General features: G+C 39.9%; 1 protein-coding gene across 2 annotated transcripts in view; it reads right to left on the reverse strand.

Moving 5' to 3' along the window:
• TAFA1 (TAFA chemokine like family member 1) overlaps positions 1-15,979 on the reverse strand; it is a 589,816-nt gene that overhangs the window by 488,817 nt on the left and 85,020 nt on the right. For both annotated transcript variants that reach the window (XM_082691399.1, XM_082691400.1), the window contains exon 2: positions 14,316-14,436. In XM_082691399.1, coding sequence (XP_082547525.1) covers positions 14,316-14,436 — 121 coding nt within the window. The remainder of the gene's footprint in view (positions 1-14,315; positions 14,437-15,979) is intronic.

A 15,979-nucleotide genomic window follows, 5' to 3' on the forward strand; every position in this document is an offset into this window, starting at 1 on the left:
AATTGAATATTTATATATATATATATATATATATATATATATATATCCTCAGCCATCAAAAGATGGGATCCTTTTTAAAAAGATGTTATTTATTTATTTAAAAAGATGTTACTTATTTATTTATTTAAAAAGATAAATAACATCTTTTTAAAAAGGTGTTATTTAGTTATTTAAAAAGTGAGAGAGAGAGAGAAAGCATGAGTAGGAGGAGGGGCAGAGGGAGAGGAAGAAGCAGACACCTCACTGAGCAGAGAGCCCAATGTGGGACTCAATCGCAGGATCCCAGGATCATGACCTGAGCCAAAAGCAAATGTTTAACCAACTGAGGCACCCAGGTGCCCTCAAGTTGTAAAACTTCTATGTGCATCCTTATTTCTCATGTTGAAAAAAGGATGTATGTGTTGGTATGAGGCACTTCTCTATCATCTTTGCTTTGACATTCATATACTTACATAATAATTTAATAAGATGCCATATGCCAGATACCTATTGCATGGGAGGTATAGAACAGACATTTCTACTCATGCAAGCCTGCAAAGTGGGAATTTTATAAACATGGATCCCCATTTTGTGGGTGAGGCAGAGAGAGCGACACTAATGTGCCCACATTTAGTGCTAATAGTGTAATAATGACAGAGGTGGGATGTAAACCCCTAGTTTACCTTGCACACCAAGATGTTCCAATTTCTATAGGTTCCTTGCACCAAGAGCAGTTGGTGGCAAAAAGGGTGAGGTCAGGTAAAACACCCACAGTATGTCAACTTTATTCAATTCTCAAAGATTTATGTAGATGCTACACTAACCCTGAGTTAAAGGGTACTTTACCCTGCTTCAGGAAGTTTTCCATGTACTCTATATGTAATAACTTACTTAATTATTTAAATCATTATTTTTAAATGAAGAACATGGCCCACCTTGAGTGGTGAATTAAATTACATATAAAAACAGCCTAGACCCTTAATGGACAGTATGTTTTATCTCAAAAGTAAACAGGTCCTCATAAGGCACTTTGCACAGTCTGAAAAATAATAGATGTTTAGTGATGATTATTTTGGGGTGGTTGTGGTTGTTTTTGAAATCATCTCTATCTCTTTGCCGTGATCGTATAGTGGTTAGTACTCTGCGTTGTGAAATCATCTCTATCTCTTTTAACAACTCAATGATTGAAGTGTTGTACCTTGAAGGATTCAGAGGTTGAATCTGGGTTGATTAGCAATGTCTGCACTGGTATAACCATAGAAAGAGTGGGCTACAGAGAAGGAATTTACTGTCATTACCCACAGGGATATTTTTGGAAAATGCAGAGAGATTTATTTTGATGCTTAGAGGAATTTAAAAGGGAGACCTCCCATCAGATTCTGTAAGCAATTTCTACCTAGCATGTTACTGGGCCATGGATCTAGCAAGCATAATGTGAAAGACAGAAAATCCCATATTTTAGTGAAAAGACACTACTGCAAACGATCAAACCACTTACTAGAAAGGTCAGCCCACTTTACAATAGCCTAAATAATTTATAAAGTCTCAACATGATAAATGCCCCCCAAAAAATCTTATCAAAAAGTTAAATTGCAGTTAAGGAGAATCCTTTTCCAGTGTGAATGATTTAGAAGTTCATGTGAAGTAAAACAGAAAATCTACACTAAGACAGTCTAATCAATGTAGATTTATCTTATGGTGTTGCTTTGTCACGTGGAGCACAAAAAAGGGTCTCCACACTCTAAAAACAAAAACAAAACCAAAACAACCCAGGAGACTGAAAAAAAAAAAAAAAAAAAAACTTGAAAATGAGGTGCTATTATCCTAATAAGAAAAGAAAGCATGTTTTCAGCCAGGCCTGTGGCATAGCAAAAGTAAGATTAGAGCATTACTCAGCCAGCCACAAGATTCAAAATTATTGCGTGATATAGCCAAGCTAAAGGCCCAAGACAGGGTTGCCTGCTAATGCAGAAAAATGCCCCTCAACACGAAATTTGTTTTGTAATTTATTTTTTTTAAAGGTTTCATTTATTTGTTGGAAAGAGAGAGAAAGAGAGGAAGAGCGCAAGCAGGGAGAGTGGCAGGCAGAGGGAGAAGCAGGCTCCCTCCTGAGCAAGGAGCCTGACATGGCACTGGATCCCAGTACCCCCGGGTCTCAACTGGCTGCCCAACCGACTGAGCCACCCAGGTATCGCTTGTTTTGTAATTTAAACTAACCAGGACTAGCTGGTTCCTAAGTCCTAAAGTCGTACCTGGTTGTGATGGCAAGAGCACCTGACTGAGAAGAGAGTCAATGCCAAACCCAAGTTTTCCTTCCAGCTTTATTAATATTATCACAGTTTTGCAGTGTTTTGCACAATGGAGATAACAGTACCTTCCCATGTAGGGTTCTGGTATAGATCATATGCCTTATTATAAGAATCAACCCATAGTAAGGCCTACCCACAGCTGACACTCAGGAAACTGAGCTGGAAATATTCAAAGGCTGGAAAAATTCTCAATTTGTCCTTCTAAGCTAGATGACTTTGAACAAACCAATGAACTTTTTTTTTTTTTTAAGATTTTTTTTTATTGGCAAAGGGGAAAGATGTCCTACCCCGCGAGTTTATTGCGAGGATTCAATGAAATATCAAATGCTTAGGGTCCTTCGTTCACTCACTCGTTCAGTAGGTACTCACTGGCCCTTACCATGTGGCCGACTCTGTGTCAGGCATTGTAAGACTGTTGGGCTCCCTACCCTCTCCGGGCTAACAATCTAGTTGGGGGAAGGAGGGTTAAACCAGTGATTAGAATAAAGTGACATGGGGCACCTGGGTGGCTCAGAGGGTTAAAGCCTCTGCCTTTGGCTCAAGTCATGATCCCGGGGTCCTTGGGCTCTCTCCTTGGGGGGGAGCCTGCTTCCTCTTCTTTCTCTCTGCCTGCCTCTCTGCCTACTTGTGATCTCTCTCTGTTGAATAAATAAATAAAATCTTAAAAAAAAAAGAATAAATTGACGCCACTGTCATTAGTGTGGAAGTGTAGTTCTCTGTGCCTGATAAGTCATCGATAAACAGCTGTTGAATAACGAGTATTGAATCTGTTGTATGTTAGAAGTAGACATGATTATCCTCAGGTTTTGATTTAGGGATACGCAGTTTTCTCTAATATAACCAGACATTTACAATCAGCTTGTAGTGACATATTTGGTCTTTTATTACACAAAGGTAACAACAACTCAAAGGTGTGAAACATCTAATGGGTCACTGAGAACTGGACAGAATACAGTGGCTGGATTTTTGTTAATTATCTGACTTGCTTTCCATAGAGACTTTATTTGTAGATACTGGGATTCTTCCCTTCCATCTTACCTAGCTCTCCACCTATGGCCATCAGTGTCCATTGAAAGGCAGCCCGTGGATTAGAAAACAGTAACAAAGAAAAAATAAATCTTGTATCCCCTTTAACTGGAATAATACAAAGTTTCTCCAACTGGTTTAAGGCCAATAGCCATCCAAGTCACGAGCCCACCAGATCACTAGTATCTGCCTCTAGATTTACATGTTTTGTTCCCCTTGGTTGGAACCATCACCCTTCATCCTCCCCAGCTAGCTTCCTAACTAACTTCCTAACCAACATTCAAAGCCCAACACAAAGTCACCCCCTCTTGGGGCTTCCCAAATCCCCTCTGCTCAGAATAAGTGGTTTCATGCTTTATGATCACAGAGCACCTGTTTGGTTAGAGCTCTTATCAGAAGCCACTATGCATCTTAGACATAGAAATACAGAAGAATGGAGGAAGGAATAAAAACTTCTAGAGGAAATGAAAAGAGAGTTGTGTAACTCTCACAAGCAGACAGAATTGTCTAAAGCTGTATCATAGCAGATAGTAGTTACAAGACATTTAACTATTTAAATTTTGATTTAATTGCAGTCAGTTCATTTTTCTTATTTTTCAAGGAAATATTTTATGGCATGTACTTTTTTTTTTTTTTTTTTTGGATAGGAAATAGATTCTGGAGATAGTCAGTCAATTAACCCACAAGGGAGATAGTCAAAGACTCCCAACTTGCACACCAGTGTCAGTCAGTTGATAGGCGGGGCCTGGAGCGGGACTGAGAAAGATTCTGAAATCACATCCTGGCTCCATGGGAACAATCACTGTGATTGATTACCTGGGCCTGTGATAGATGGAGGGCTGGAGATTGGCAGCTTGTGTCCCATAAATCTGCTTTTACTTCTAAACAATCCTGGGAGTAGCTGTCAAAAATGTTGCCCTACAAATGTTCACCCAGTGACCTAGTTTCTCAACACATGTCCAATACATGGCGTCTTGCATTTTCATCAGATAAAGAGATATGAGAAGCTACAAAAACAATTCACCTATTAAGACCTCATCCAAGAAGCTTCCAAACAGCACCTTATCCTGTCTTATATCTTTTTTTCTTTCAGAAAAAAATGGTTTTATTTTTATTTTTTGCCATGCCACACGTTTTTAAATTCAGAGATATATGTGGGGCTGGTCTCTCATTACATTTTCTTCATAAAACAGTGGTATTCAAACTTTCCTGTCTACAGCACACCAAGGAGGTGAAATACCCGATTCCTATCTGTTTCCACTTCCCAGTGGAAAAATACTCAGTTAATAAATACTTGGAAAGATACATTTATGAGTCACTAATTATTTTTATAAAATAAGATGAGCCTATTAACATGTTCATAGATTATAAAATGATGCCCTATGGATAGAAAGATAAACCAAATACGTTATGTTCCTTGAGAATTGTGTTGCATACGTTCACAGACAGTATATAAACAATGTCACTATAGAAGTGTCACCATAGAAATAAGTTTGAGAGTGATTGCATATACATGTTTTCCAATATGGATATAGGTAAATCATTTCTGAGCCACAATTCAGGAATGTCTTCAAGTCTATTCTTTGGTAAATCTAAAATCCCAAATATGCAAACGCGCATCATTACAGACTATAGGGTTAACAAAACAGCCCACAGCAAATTTAATTGATAGTGATGAAACCAAACCAACACTAATTTATAATTAAAAAGCGAAGACCACAGCAATTCAAAATCACTAAACAACTCAAACAACACTCAAGATACACTGGTAACAAATTATCCCTCCCCAAACTGCGTGAATTCTAATTATTTTCATGCAGGCACTTTGCAATGTTCCCAAGAGCTGGCAGCCAGTTTTCTTAATAGAATGGTGAAGTAGGGAAGCTCAGTAAACCTTAGTTACATGTCATTCTAATAGAATGATAATTCAGTTGCTATACTAATAAGTAGACTGTACTCAGAGGTAAAATAAGTGCACACAAAATCTGAAAAGAACAAGAGCAGAAAACAAAACAAAACACCGTTGAGTTCCAAGATAAATTTATAACCCACTAGTGGACTGCAGACTAGATTTTGAAAACTATAATAAAGTATTAAATTAAAGGTTTTATACAGGCAACATGACGCTGCTGCCTGATCTTCTCTCTGTTTCATTACATTTATAGTTTACTCTTTCTGCCAAACTTTCATCTAAAGGAAAATTAATTTATTTTTAGCTAAGATTCAAAATGAGACCTCTGTTCAGGCCCTTGGCTTCATTATATAAATGCTCTTTGATTATCAGACTCTGTTACTAGCTCCTTCAACAGTTAGTAGCTTGTCTACAAAATACCCAGAGACTCAGCCCTTTAGCATTTGGGATATAAGTCGGGATGGGACAGAAACCACAGGCATAAGCTAAATAAGCCAAGACAGACGTGCATAAAAATTCCCCTTTTAGCCCCACTGCTTTCACCTCTTTCTACCTGCTCATGTAAAAGGATTTAACAAATTCATTAGAAATCAAAAAATGGTGGAGCCAGAAATAATCTTGTCTGAGGTCACACATTAATAACCCGCAGGTGGGATATAGCCCCGAGTCAAGTTTTGTTTGGTCCACTTGACACTTAAAAGATAAAGAAACTATCCATAAAAGTCTAAGTCTCCCACTTGCCTTGAACCATGGGATGATGTAGTCATACTGAGCCAATCTTGGGCATAGCTAAGGATATGATCTTCCCTCTGGAGACCCACAAGCTCTTCAGAAGCCACTGTGATCCTCAGGTTGGCCCAATCATCTTTGCTAACTGGCTGGTGCACGAAGGTATTTGCCATGTCCATCTACGATGGACAGGAATATACTTTATGTTTGCGGCATGCATAGATGGCCTCTTTGGAGCGTCTATGCACAAGATGAAAACCACTGCTTCCTTCTACCCTCTTACTGCAGGCTTGCAATTGACAATTGATCCTGAATGCCCCAGTGTCCCATCCCTACTGTGATGCTCCTTCCTCGTTACCATTCGATATAAAAAAGGCTTAATGTGGTACTTTCCTGCCAGTATTTGCATTTTTAAAGGATGTAAAGTTCTTGCCCAGTGGATGAGAAAATATTTATTGAATACTTACACAACATTCATTCAGTGGGAAGTCTGACCTACTGGCCTGCTGACCTGAATCTAAGATACATTATCAATTTCAAGAGCATTACCATGCTTTTTTCCTCCTCTGTGCAGTAACTCATCTAAACCTGGCATTCTGTATTCACTTCTTTATTCACTTCAAAGCCTATGACTCAATCCATCCATTTTTCATCCACATGAGGGGGAAAGAAAAAGTAATTTGGGTATATGCAGACTCAGTCAGCTCGCCTGTATTCTTGAGTAACATGAAAGCGTGTCTAAAAGAGGTCTAGTAAGGGCACCGTGAAGGTAAATACAGGTCATCACATCAGGAGAACAATGACCTTGGCTGAGGGTGTAAGTCTTCCTCCCTCCCAGACTCAGGGTGAGGTTTGGTCTGACTCCTTCCCTGCATGGAAGAAGAATGTGCTTCATGAATAGCCACATCACTGAGTGTATCTATCCATCTTCCAAGAGAAAATCGCTGTGATTATATCAATTCTCTTTTCTTTCTCTGGATCTTTATTATATAAAAATGGAGGAGGAGAAAGAAACAGTAGGCCAACAGGGTACCCTAAGTGCTTTGAGGACATTAACGTTAGAGAATCTAATTAGTTTACACAATGGTTAACAAAATAATTCATTTTCTTTTTACCCCAAAGAAAGGAAAAATTGCTGTCTGTTATCTCTCCCTGCTACAAAGATGAAGTGAAGTTTTCTCTTGATATCAAAAAACTTGAAAGCAGAGGCCTTTTCCTATTTGCTAAGAGAAGTTTCTCTTTAGTCCCTTAAGGCCGCGCTTATAGTACTTTCTAAATCTGTAGGAAAAAAACTTGTGCTGTGACTGAAAACCTTAGGGATTGAAGGTTTTACTGCATTTGTAAGTATATTCCTTGGGTTATTTTAGTTAATGGAACTGCTGTCAAATAGAGTAAATAGCTACACAAACTATTGCACAAACACGCACATACACACATACGTACGTGTGGTATACTGACAATTTACTATTTATACCATTCTCTTTTTGTGGTATCCCTAAATTATAAACACACTTACAAAGGCATATGCAACGATCCATACACACAAGCAGTAATACATGAAAGAGAATGACAGATTTTACCAGAACATTCATTCCTTCTTTCCTTAATAATGTAACAAATACTTTTGAGCCTCTATTATATTGTCTAGTTCCTTACTAAAAGTGAGAGATAAGCAGATGGATAGCACTGTGGTTCACACTTCTCAATGCACGTGATAAGAATAGGCACTTTAGATATTGCCCAAATTAAAAAGATTTTTGGGGGGAAATTTTTAGTTAAACAGAATCAGGCTTCCTATCTGCAAATCTTTCCAGAACTTGTATGCACTTACATGCACTGTAAATCTCTAAGAGGAGAATATACCAGACAATGAGTACTTCCCCAACACTTAATAGCCTTTTTCCAAGCAGCATCTTGAGGTTACTGTATTCTGTGAACTGGAAAATACTGGCCTAGAGATTTCCTTGGATTAAGGCTCTTAAAAGGAAAGGTGCCTCATGATACTTTCCTACCTAGTCTTCCTTCTTTCCCTTTAAACTGACAACACTGTTTGATACATTTCTCATTTTGCCCATAAAACTAGAGCTACTATTTTAAGCTTTCGGTTAAAAAGTAATATTTTCCTATATTAAAAACAAATCTTAAAAGCACATAACTGGGGCGTCTGGGTGGCTCAGTCGGTTCACCGGCCAGCTCTTGGTTTCGGCTCAGGTCGTGATCTCAGGGTGCCGGAGCGGAGCCCCTCTTCACTTCTGGCTCCCCAGTGAGTGGAGTCCGCTTTGGAATTCTCTCCCTCTGCCCCTCCCCTGCTCTCTCTCATTCGCTCTCTTTCCGTCTCTCTCAAATAAGTAAATCTTAAAAAAAATTAAAAATATAAAAATAAAAGCCAAAAACTATAGGAAATAAGAAGTCCAAGTCCTACCACGAGGTTTAACTGATACTACGTATAAAATGCTTATAGCTTTTCTGACATCTTTTTATGCCCGTGTTAATATTTTGTTTCCAAAATGATTTTGAAACTGCATATTCTGTTTCTTTTCTTCTTCTTCTTCTTCTTCTTTTTCCACTGAGCAGTATATCATGGGCATTTTTCCTTAGGAATACATATAAACACATCTCATTCTTTGCAGTGGCTACATTGAGTCCCATTGTCGGGGATTTATTTTACCAATCTCTTTTCCATGTACATGAAGCCCCCCTCCAGTTACTTGCCATTAAATTAACTAGACCTTTGCATACATTTTTTCCACACCTGTCCAATCATTTTCTTAGGATAAGCGTCTCGAAATGGAATTGTGTAGGATTTGCACATTTTACATTTTGGGAGACGTTGCCAAATTGTTTTCAAAAAATGGTGCACCAATTTACATGCTAAAGCTTTGAGATTTTCACACAGTTTAAAACTGGTAGACTTTTTCAAAAAGTTCAAGTTGCCATGTTAAATGAACTTTAAGAAATTAACAACTGAAGGCTAATGTGTACTAGTGCCACTTCTAAATATTTATTTTCAGTGTGGTCTAAGATCTATTTTCCTTAACTATGATGAATTGAGGCCATAGGCTTGAGCTCACATAAGTAACAATATTTATATAGCCTAGTGATAATTCTCTTATAAATTCAGGGGATTGACAGGAAATATTTATTTGCATCTCTACTTGGTTTTGATACTTTTGAAGTCTTATCAAACGTCCATAGCTGCCCTCTGACTCTGGGACAAGGTCAATAACATCAATCAGATGATCAGTGGATTATCACTAGCACCAGCTTACACCAAATAACAACCTGTCTGCTCTAATCCTTAGGTCAATTCACTACACTTAGCAATCCAGTACTGGTAAGAATTCTTAAAAAGCCAATATGCAACCACTGTTGTTCTGACGATATCTTCTATACTACAGTTGTAAAACAATCCTTTATTGTAATGTGCCTTGGTATTCTAACACATGTTCCTTAATCAGCTTTCAATAAAGTGATACTGAATACTAAAGATAAGATATACAAGAATGCTTTTTAATATTTTAACCAAAAAAATCACACTTTTAAATGTACAGTGATGTTCCACTATGCAATAATTAAGTCATAAATGTATACCTCCCTCTAACTACATAGTTTGTTTAATATAGTTTTAAATGAGGCCAAGCACAAGTTACATAGACAATTCTATTCAGAGTGATCTTTCCATATATTATTTCCATACACACCTGTCATACAATAGCATCGACTCAAGAATAAATGATTCATTAGGCACTTATAACTTCTTGTCTCATGTAATTTATCTTTGTAATTTTAAATTACTAAAGAATCCCAAGGATCTTTTCTTACTAAAGTATTTTGAAATGATCCATATTTTATTAAGTTTCAAGAATAACGCCCCCCCCACACACATACCCACACACTCGAAATTAAGTAATCATTAAAATTATTGTCATAATTCATATATCCATAAGGGGGAAAAAACTAATTCTAAATTAGAAAGTTACATCCAGCAAACCTTTCCACCTTTTTCACCTGTTACATACCTGATGCTTAGGAAGAGTTGAAGCTGTCTGTTTTAATTACCTGAAACCAGGGAACACACCACTTTTGGGTTTTCATTGTTCAGTCTGTCTCTTTTTAAATTATGTGTCCCCTTCTAGCTTTACTATTTATATACATAAAAGGCACGAGTATTCTTCAAGTTGTTATGGTAATTTCCTACATTATTCTTAAAATAAAAACTTGATTTAGCCAAATATTAAATTATTGAAATTACAAATCTGTTAATCTACAGCACATTTTACTCATTTGTGTAATTTTAAAATTCACTTCCATTTGATCGACTGTTTTAATCCTTCCTAACTGGTGAGTAAGTGAAAATAAATGGTGCATTCCTAATACCATAAATATGAAAAATAGAAAGTACTTAGAGACTACAGGGGAATCTATTAAAATCAGTCTGTTTTCTGGTTAACATATTCTCATTCTGTTTGTGTACTAACCCACTGCATTGAGAAGACAGATCTCAAATTCACGGCCTCACAAAAACATTGTGCGGATTTCATGTTTTGACAGCAGAAATTGGCCCAGATCTCTAACCATTTCCCATACAGGACCCAGGCTGGCTGGTGCCATCCAGGTGCGGCACAGTCTGATGAGGGGGACAACGCGTCAAATTCCACTCATCTGTCAGTGTAGTGGATTATTTCTTGAGAGACTGAAATTGGCTGCTTGGGATGGGAACACCATCAATCTTACTGTGTAAGGGATGGCGAAGCTGCGGGTAAGCGGCTGGCAAGAGGGGGACCAGCCGTTCCTAAGCAGGTGAGGAGGCAGCTGTACAGCCTTCACTCTCCCCCCATTCAGGGCTCTGAGGGAAAGATTTGTCATTTTTCACATTTCCTGGATACTTGGTATGCATGCAGTGTCCTCCTGCTCCTGCTTTATGAAAGAGGTGATTTTTCAAGCTTAGGCAAATGTGGCAAAGCTCAGGGTCTGCCTGGTGTCTCATTTTTTCTCATCATGTCACTTGTTTTAACTGATTTGAGAAAATGAGATTATGTTTTTCCTTTTTGCTCATTTATCCAACTATTTATTTATTTATTTGCTCATTTAGGGGTGGATTGTCACAGATAACTGGCCGTGATTTCTCTCTTGTTTTCATACACATTTCATTAGTGTCCCTGAAGATTTAAGACTCACAAAGGGAAACATCACAACTCTCATCAAAAAAAGCATACATTTACTCTTAAAATCAAAACGGATTGTATTAGAGGAGATTGCATTTCTGACTGAATCTAGAATATTGCTGTGTCCAAGATCTATCGCTTTAATCTTCGCAGCTATTGCTGAAAACCCAAGAAAGTTGAATAAACCTATTACATAGAACCATTGGACTTTCAGTTTGATGTCATTTTAATCTTCCTGCATCTAGAAAGGAGTACATATAGTTTCTTAATTTCATCAATGAATCTGAAATGGATCTCAAATATATAAGCATTTGGGGTTAAAATTGGGTTCCAAGCTACAATTTCTTGGGGTAGCCGACATACAGATAGACCATGCATTGGTGATAATAAGCAATTTCTACCAATAGACAGTGGAGAAAGCAAATACTGAATTTGGTTTTAGTCAACACTTAATGACATGTTTCTCAGTTTAAAATTATAATCTTTTGATAACAAGCCCCATAAAGATTTGAGTTTACTTAATAGAAGTAGCATAGCCATAACCCCAGGTCCAACAAAACAAAACAAAACAATAACAAAAAAAAAAAAACCACCCACAAAAAACCCTCCTGTATTAAATGATGAACAGATAGTCTAAATGAAAGCTCACTGCAACGTATACTCTATTTCACGACTATACACATCCAGCTGAAAAGGCAGTGGTCTTTTTCTAGCCAGGTATTACATAGTTTAAAAAAAAAAAAAAAATCAGGAGATTAACACAAGGTTTTGTCCTATGTGGATTGTTAGCTGTGTGAACAGCAAAACTTTACTCATTCAGCACCTCTACCTTGTACCTTTGTAGATGTCAGAGTTACTGATATTCACGAAGGAGCTTCACAGTTTACAAAGCACTGTCACAGAAATCATTTTATTTACACCCCCACAATATCTCTAAATGGGAAATTGGGCCCAGAGAAGAAAACTGACTTTCCCAAGGTCAAGCCACTTCAAGTTAAGCACCCGAGATGAGGGCCGGTCCTGAGCGTTGCCATTGCCTTGTGCCACCCCTTACCAAGTCCTGCCATGGACACCTTTTTTGCAGTTTAAATGAGTCCGTGCGTTGACATAACTTGGAAGTTTTCACAGATTATGCGAAACAGTTCGCACCCCCTCAAGGAGGCTACTGGGCGTGATTATTCTGGGCCCTGAGAGATATTATGCCCTCCTTGGGAAACAAGCCAGGGAGGTGACATCAGACCGACCTGACTTCCAACGGCAGTTATTGGCTGTGCGGTCTCACACAAGTCACCAGATCCCTCAGAACTTCAGTCTCCTGGGCAACAGAAGGATTGGGGGCGGTGCGTGGGGGGGGGGGGGCGGTGCGCGTTTGGAAGGGGCGATTACACCTACTTATAGACGGATTAAGACAACGTGAGAGTGTGCCTAAAACAATCACAATAGTTATTTTTGTTACGAATTCTTACTGTTAACGATTACAATGTATGCCGATTTGCCGCGTTATTTATAGGAATGTAACAAATCAGACATTTCTGCCTGAACAGATTGGTAATTAACTAACTGGAGGTAAACCCGGGCTTCCATAACCCACGTTTGTTCTTCCTTCGCCACGGCACCGAAGCCTTCCAGCGTGGGGGTGCCCGCTGGGGGACGAGGACCCACAAGGCGGAAATGCAAGCGCGCGGCGGGGGTGGCAGAGCAGTTTCCATGCCCACCTGCAGGGGCACCAGCGCCCCCTCGCCTTCCCTCCGAGACTCAGGGCGTGGGGAGTGAGGGTGGCTGGGGCCCTCACGCAGCCCCCAGGTTGAGGCCGCCCAGATTCCTCCTCCCACCCCGACCCCTCCTCCTCCCGAGTCCTCGGCGGTGCCGGGGGGAGGGGTGGCCCCGGCTCCTGCCGCGAACCGGCTGGGGCGCTCCCCCGCAGCCCAGCCCGCTGCGGGCGCGCGGGAGGACCCCAGGTTGCACCCTCGCTCTTTCCGTCCTGCCCGCAGCCTGGAAGCAGAGCCCGGGGAGTCAGCACACAGCGCCCCGGGAGGTGTTGCTGGACGATTGCGCCGACGAGCCCAGGACTGGTGCCCAGGCCGATTGCGGAGCCTGAGATAGGCAAAGGCGTGGACGCTGGACCGCGCGCAGCCGGAGCCAGCCGAACGTATGGGAGGAGGCCAGGAAGGCATTTGACAGGGGATGGAGGGCTGGGAGCACTTCCGAACTGAAGATCAGGAGCTTGGCGGCGCAACTAGTCCCCGGAGCCCACGCTTGGCGATGGGGGAGGGCGGCGCAGGTGGAGGGAGGAGTAAATGAATGCAAAGGCTGAAACTAAACAGAATATGGAAGGAAATCTTTTCAAAGAACCGGTAAGGGTAAGGACAATCAAGCTGGGGGACAGGCAAAGAAAGTGAAAAAAAAAAAAAAAAGCCAGATTGAAGAGTGAGGCCATGGAAGGGTAAAAGATATACTTTAAACAAAAAGACGAAGAAAAGCAAAATGCATCCGGAAATCAAAATTCAATATGGGGCGGGGGGTGGGGCGGATCAGGCTAAAGGGAACTTGTTCCTGAAAGTGCCAAGGAAGAGGGAGAGAAAAACACCACGGAACAAACTGGAAGAACAGAAAGTGAAGGAAGGAAGGGAGAAAGGAAAGGAGACAAATTAAACCAGACAAGAAATAGTAAGTTATTTTTAAATTTCTTTTTCATTAACAAACTACTTCCAAAGTAACATCTAACATCTCCACAAAATCCTTAGCCACATACACACCGAGATTATAGTATCTACACTGGATAAGATATACAAGGAATATCCATACACATTATTTTATTGTTGCAAAGATCCTATTTTGCCTCTCTAAAAAAAATCAAGTCTTGCAAGTTATCCCATCTTCTGCAGAGTTTTGGCTATTGGCCAAAGCATCCCAAAACCAATGACTTCACTTTTTTAAGGTGTGAGGAAGGGGGTAGGGAGACTCTTAGAGAAAACCATTTTCTTTTTTTTTTTTCTGAGAAATTCATAGAAATACCTCTAGGGCATTTTAGTATCCCCCTCACCTTGCCCCAAAGCATCCAGCCAGCAATGTGAGTCTTGGAATTCAGAGGCAAGCTGCCCGCAGGGTAGCACTTTCTGTCACTTACATTCAACCATCTGTTAGGGTGACAGCAGTGAGACTTGGAGGCTGCAGGGGAGCCAGCACCCGACTTACCTGGTCTGTGCAGGTGGTGCTGCTGGAAAGTGTGCTGAAGGGATCCATGGCAGAGGAGCAGGGCACAAGCACTTATCCACAAATACAGGACCCAGGACATCGCAGAGACCATTGCCATTCTCTAAAGAGAGCATGAGATAGCGAGGATTACCCCCAGCTTCAAGCCCCCAGCTCAGTCAGTCCCACTGATGAGAGAAGGAGGGTCTCAGACGTCATGTCCCCTTTGCTACTTTGCTGGCTGAAATTAACCCAGCAGAGGTCATGCCATGAAGGGGGATTGAGGGAAAGCCTTCCTGGAGAGATCATGAATTCTTTGTGAAATTCTGCAAAGCCAAACTCCAAGGACTGCCAGAACACAAAAATAAATAAAAGTTTTTGACTCTCCGTTAGGCAGTTTAAAGCACAGTATCCTGCCTATACAGCCTGTTTTACACGATGATCTTTAAACTATAGTTATTCCAGGCTTTGAAAAGCTGCATACTCCTGTTCATTCTAACTTCATTGTAAGTCTGACATAAGCCTGGAAGGAAAGAGTGCATTTTTTTTTAATTCTACAGTCATGAATTTTTAATCATTCTGCTGTCTTCTAAACTAAGTAATCATTTCTCAGAGGCATGTTGTAATCTCCTGATAGAACCGGTCTTTTTTGGCTGGACTTAAAATCAGACGGAATTGTCTTCAGCCAGAATGAATTTCAGAGGCAAGATCTATGCTTCTATCCTAGAGCGAGCCATAATTTACAATATTGCTTTGCCACCTAAAATCCCATCGTGGTATTTGTTGTATAGTGTTGATGAATATGCATACACAGGTGGTGTATGTATTTAGGGATGAACATATACCTTTTCTCAGGCGCTGAAACTTTGACAGTCTTATCTGCACCTATAAGGATCTTACGAGCTACAGAGGCTCAACTGCGCTACATATTGTCCAATTTCTCAAACAACACCTTATGCTGCATTTCATATTGCCAAATTAATCAAACTTGAAGCACCGTCCTTACTCAGCCAGTGATACAGAAGCATTTTTCTATACAAGAATCCAGTTAAGTCTATTATTTTCTCTTAGAGCTGTAAAACCCAGACTGTTCCTTTTAAATTTTTTTCTGCTGTCAAATGACACACTACAAGTATTTCAACTATACATTTAAATCTGCTAGTGACCTCCCAGTGTGGTTTCTTTATTCAAGGAAACTGGCACTGTTTCAAAAACTGTGATGTTCGGAAAGCAGAATATACATTATATATATATGTGTGTGTGTGTATAAAGACATAATATAAGATAATTTATGGGCTTTAGGAGAGAGATGCAGTATTTAAAAGGGGTTTAGGACTGCAATAGACAAATGGTGACAACCATAATTAAGTGCAAAGTAGGAAAACATTATTTGCAACAGCATGGTGCCTTTCATGCCTCACTCTGTGATTCAGATGGACCACTCACTTTATAATTAGTTTCACTGCCCACTGTTTACTTTTGTACACAACAGATTCAGCCTCACTGTTTTCAGAACTATCAGTATAACATAGATGCATTCTCTTCAGTAGAGATAAATAGCAACACCCCTTCTGTGAATCTTGAAATGAATGCATTTAAGGGGCTTTTCAAAATACCCTGCAAATTATAGAAAGACAAAATAAAGGTGACTGTGGCATGCACTGACT

Source organism: Mustela nivalis (assembly GCF_964662115.1).
Source record: "Mustela nivalis genome assembly, chromosome: 1".
In the NCBI taxonomy this organism is placed as follows: Eukaryota; Metazoa; Chordata; class Mammalia; order Carnivora; family Mustelidae; genus Mustela; species Mustela nivalis.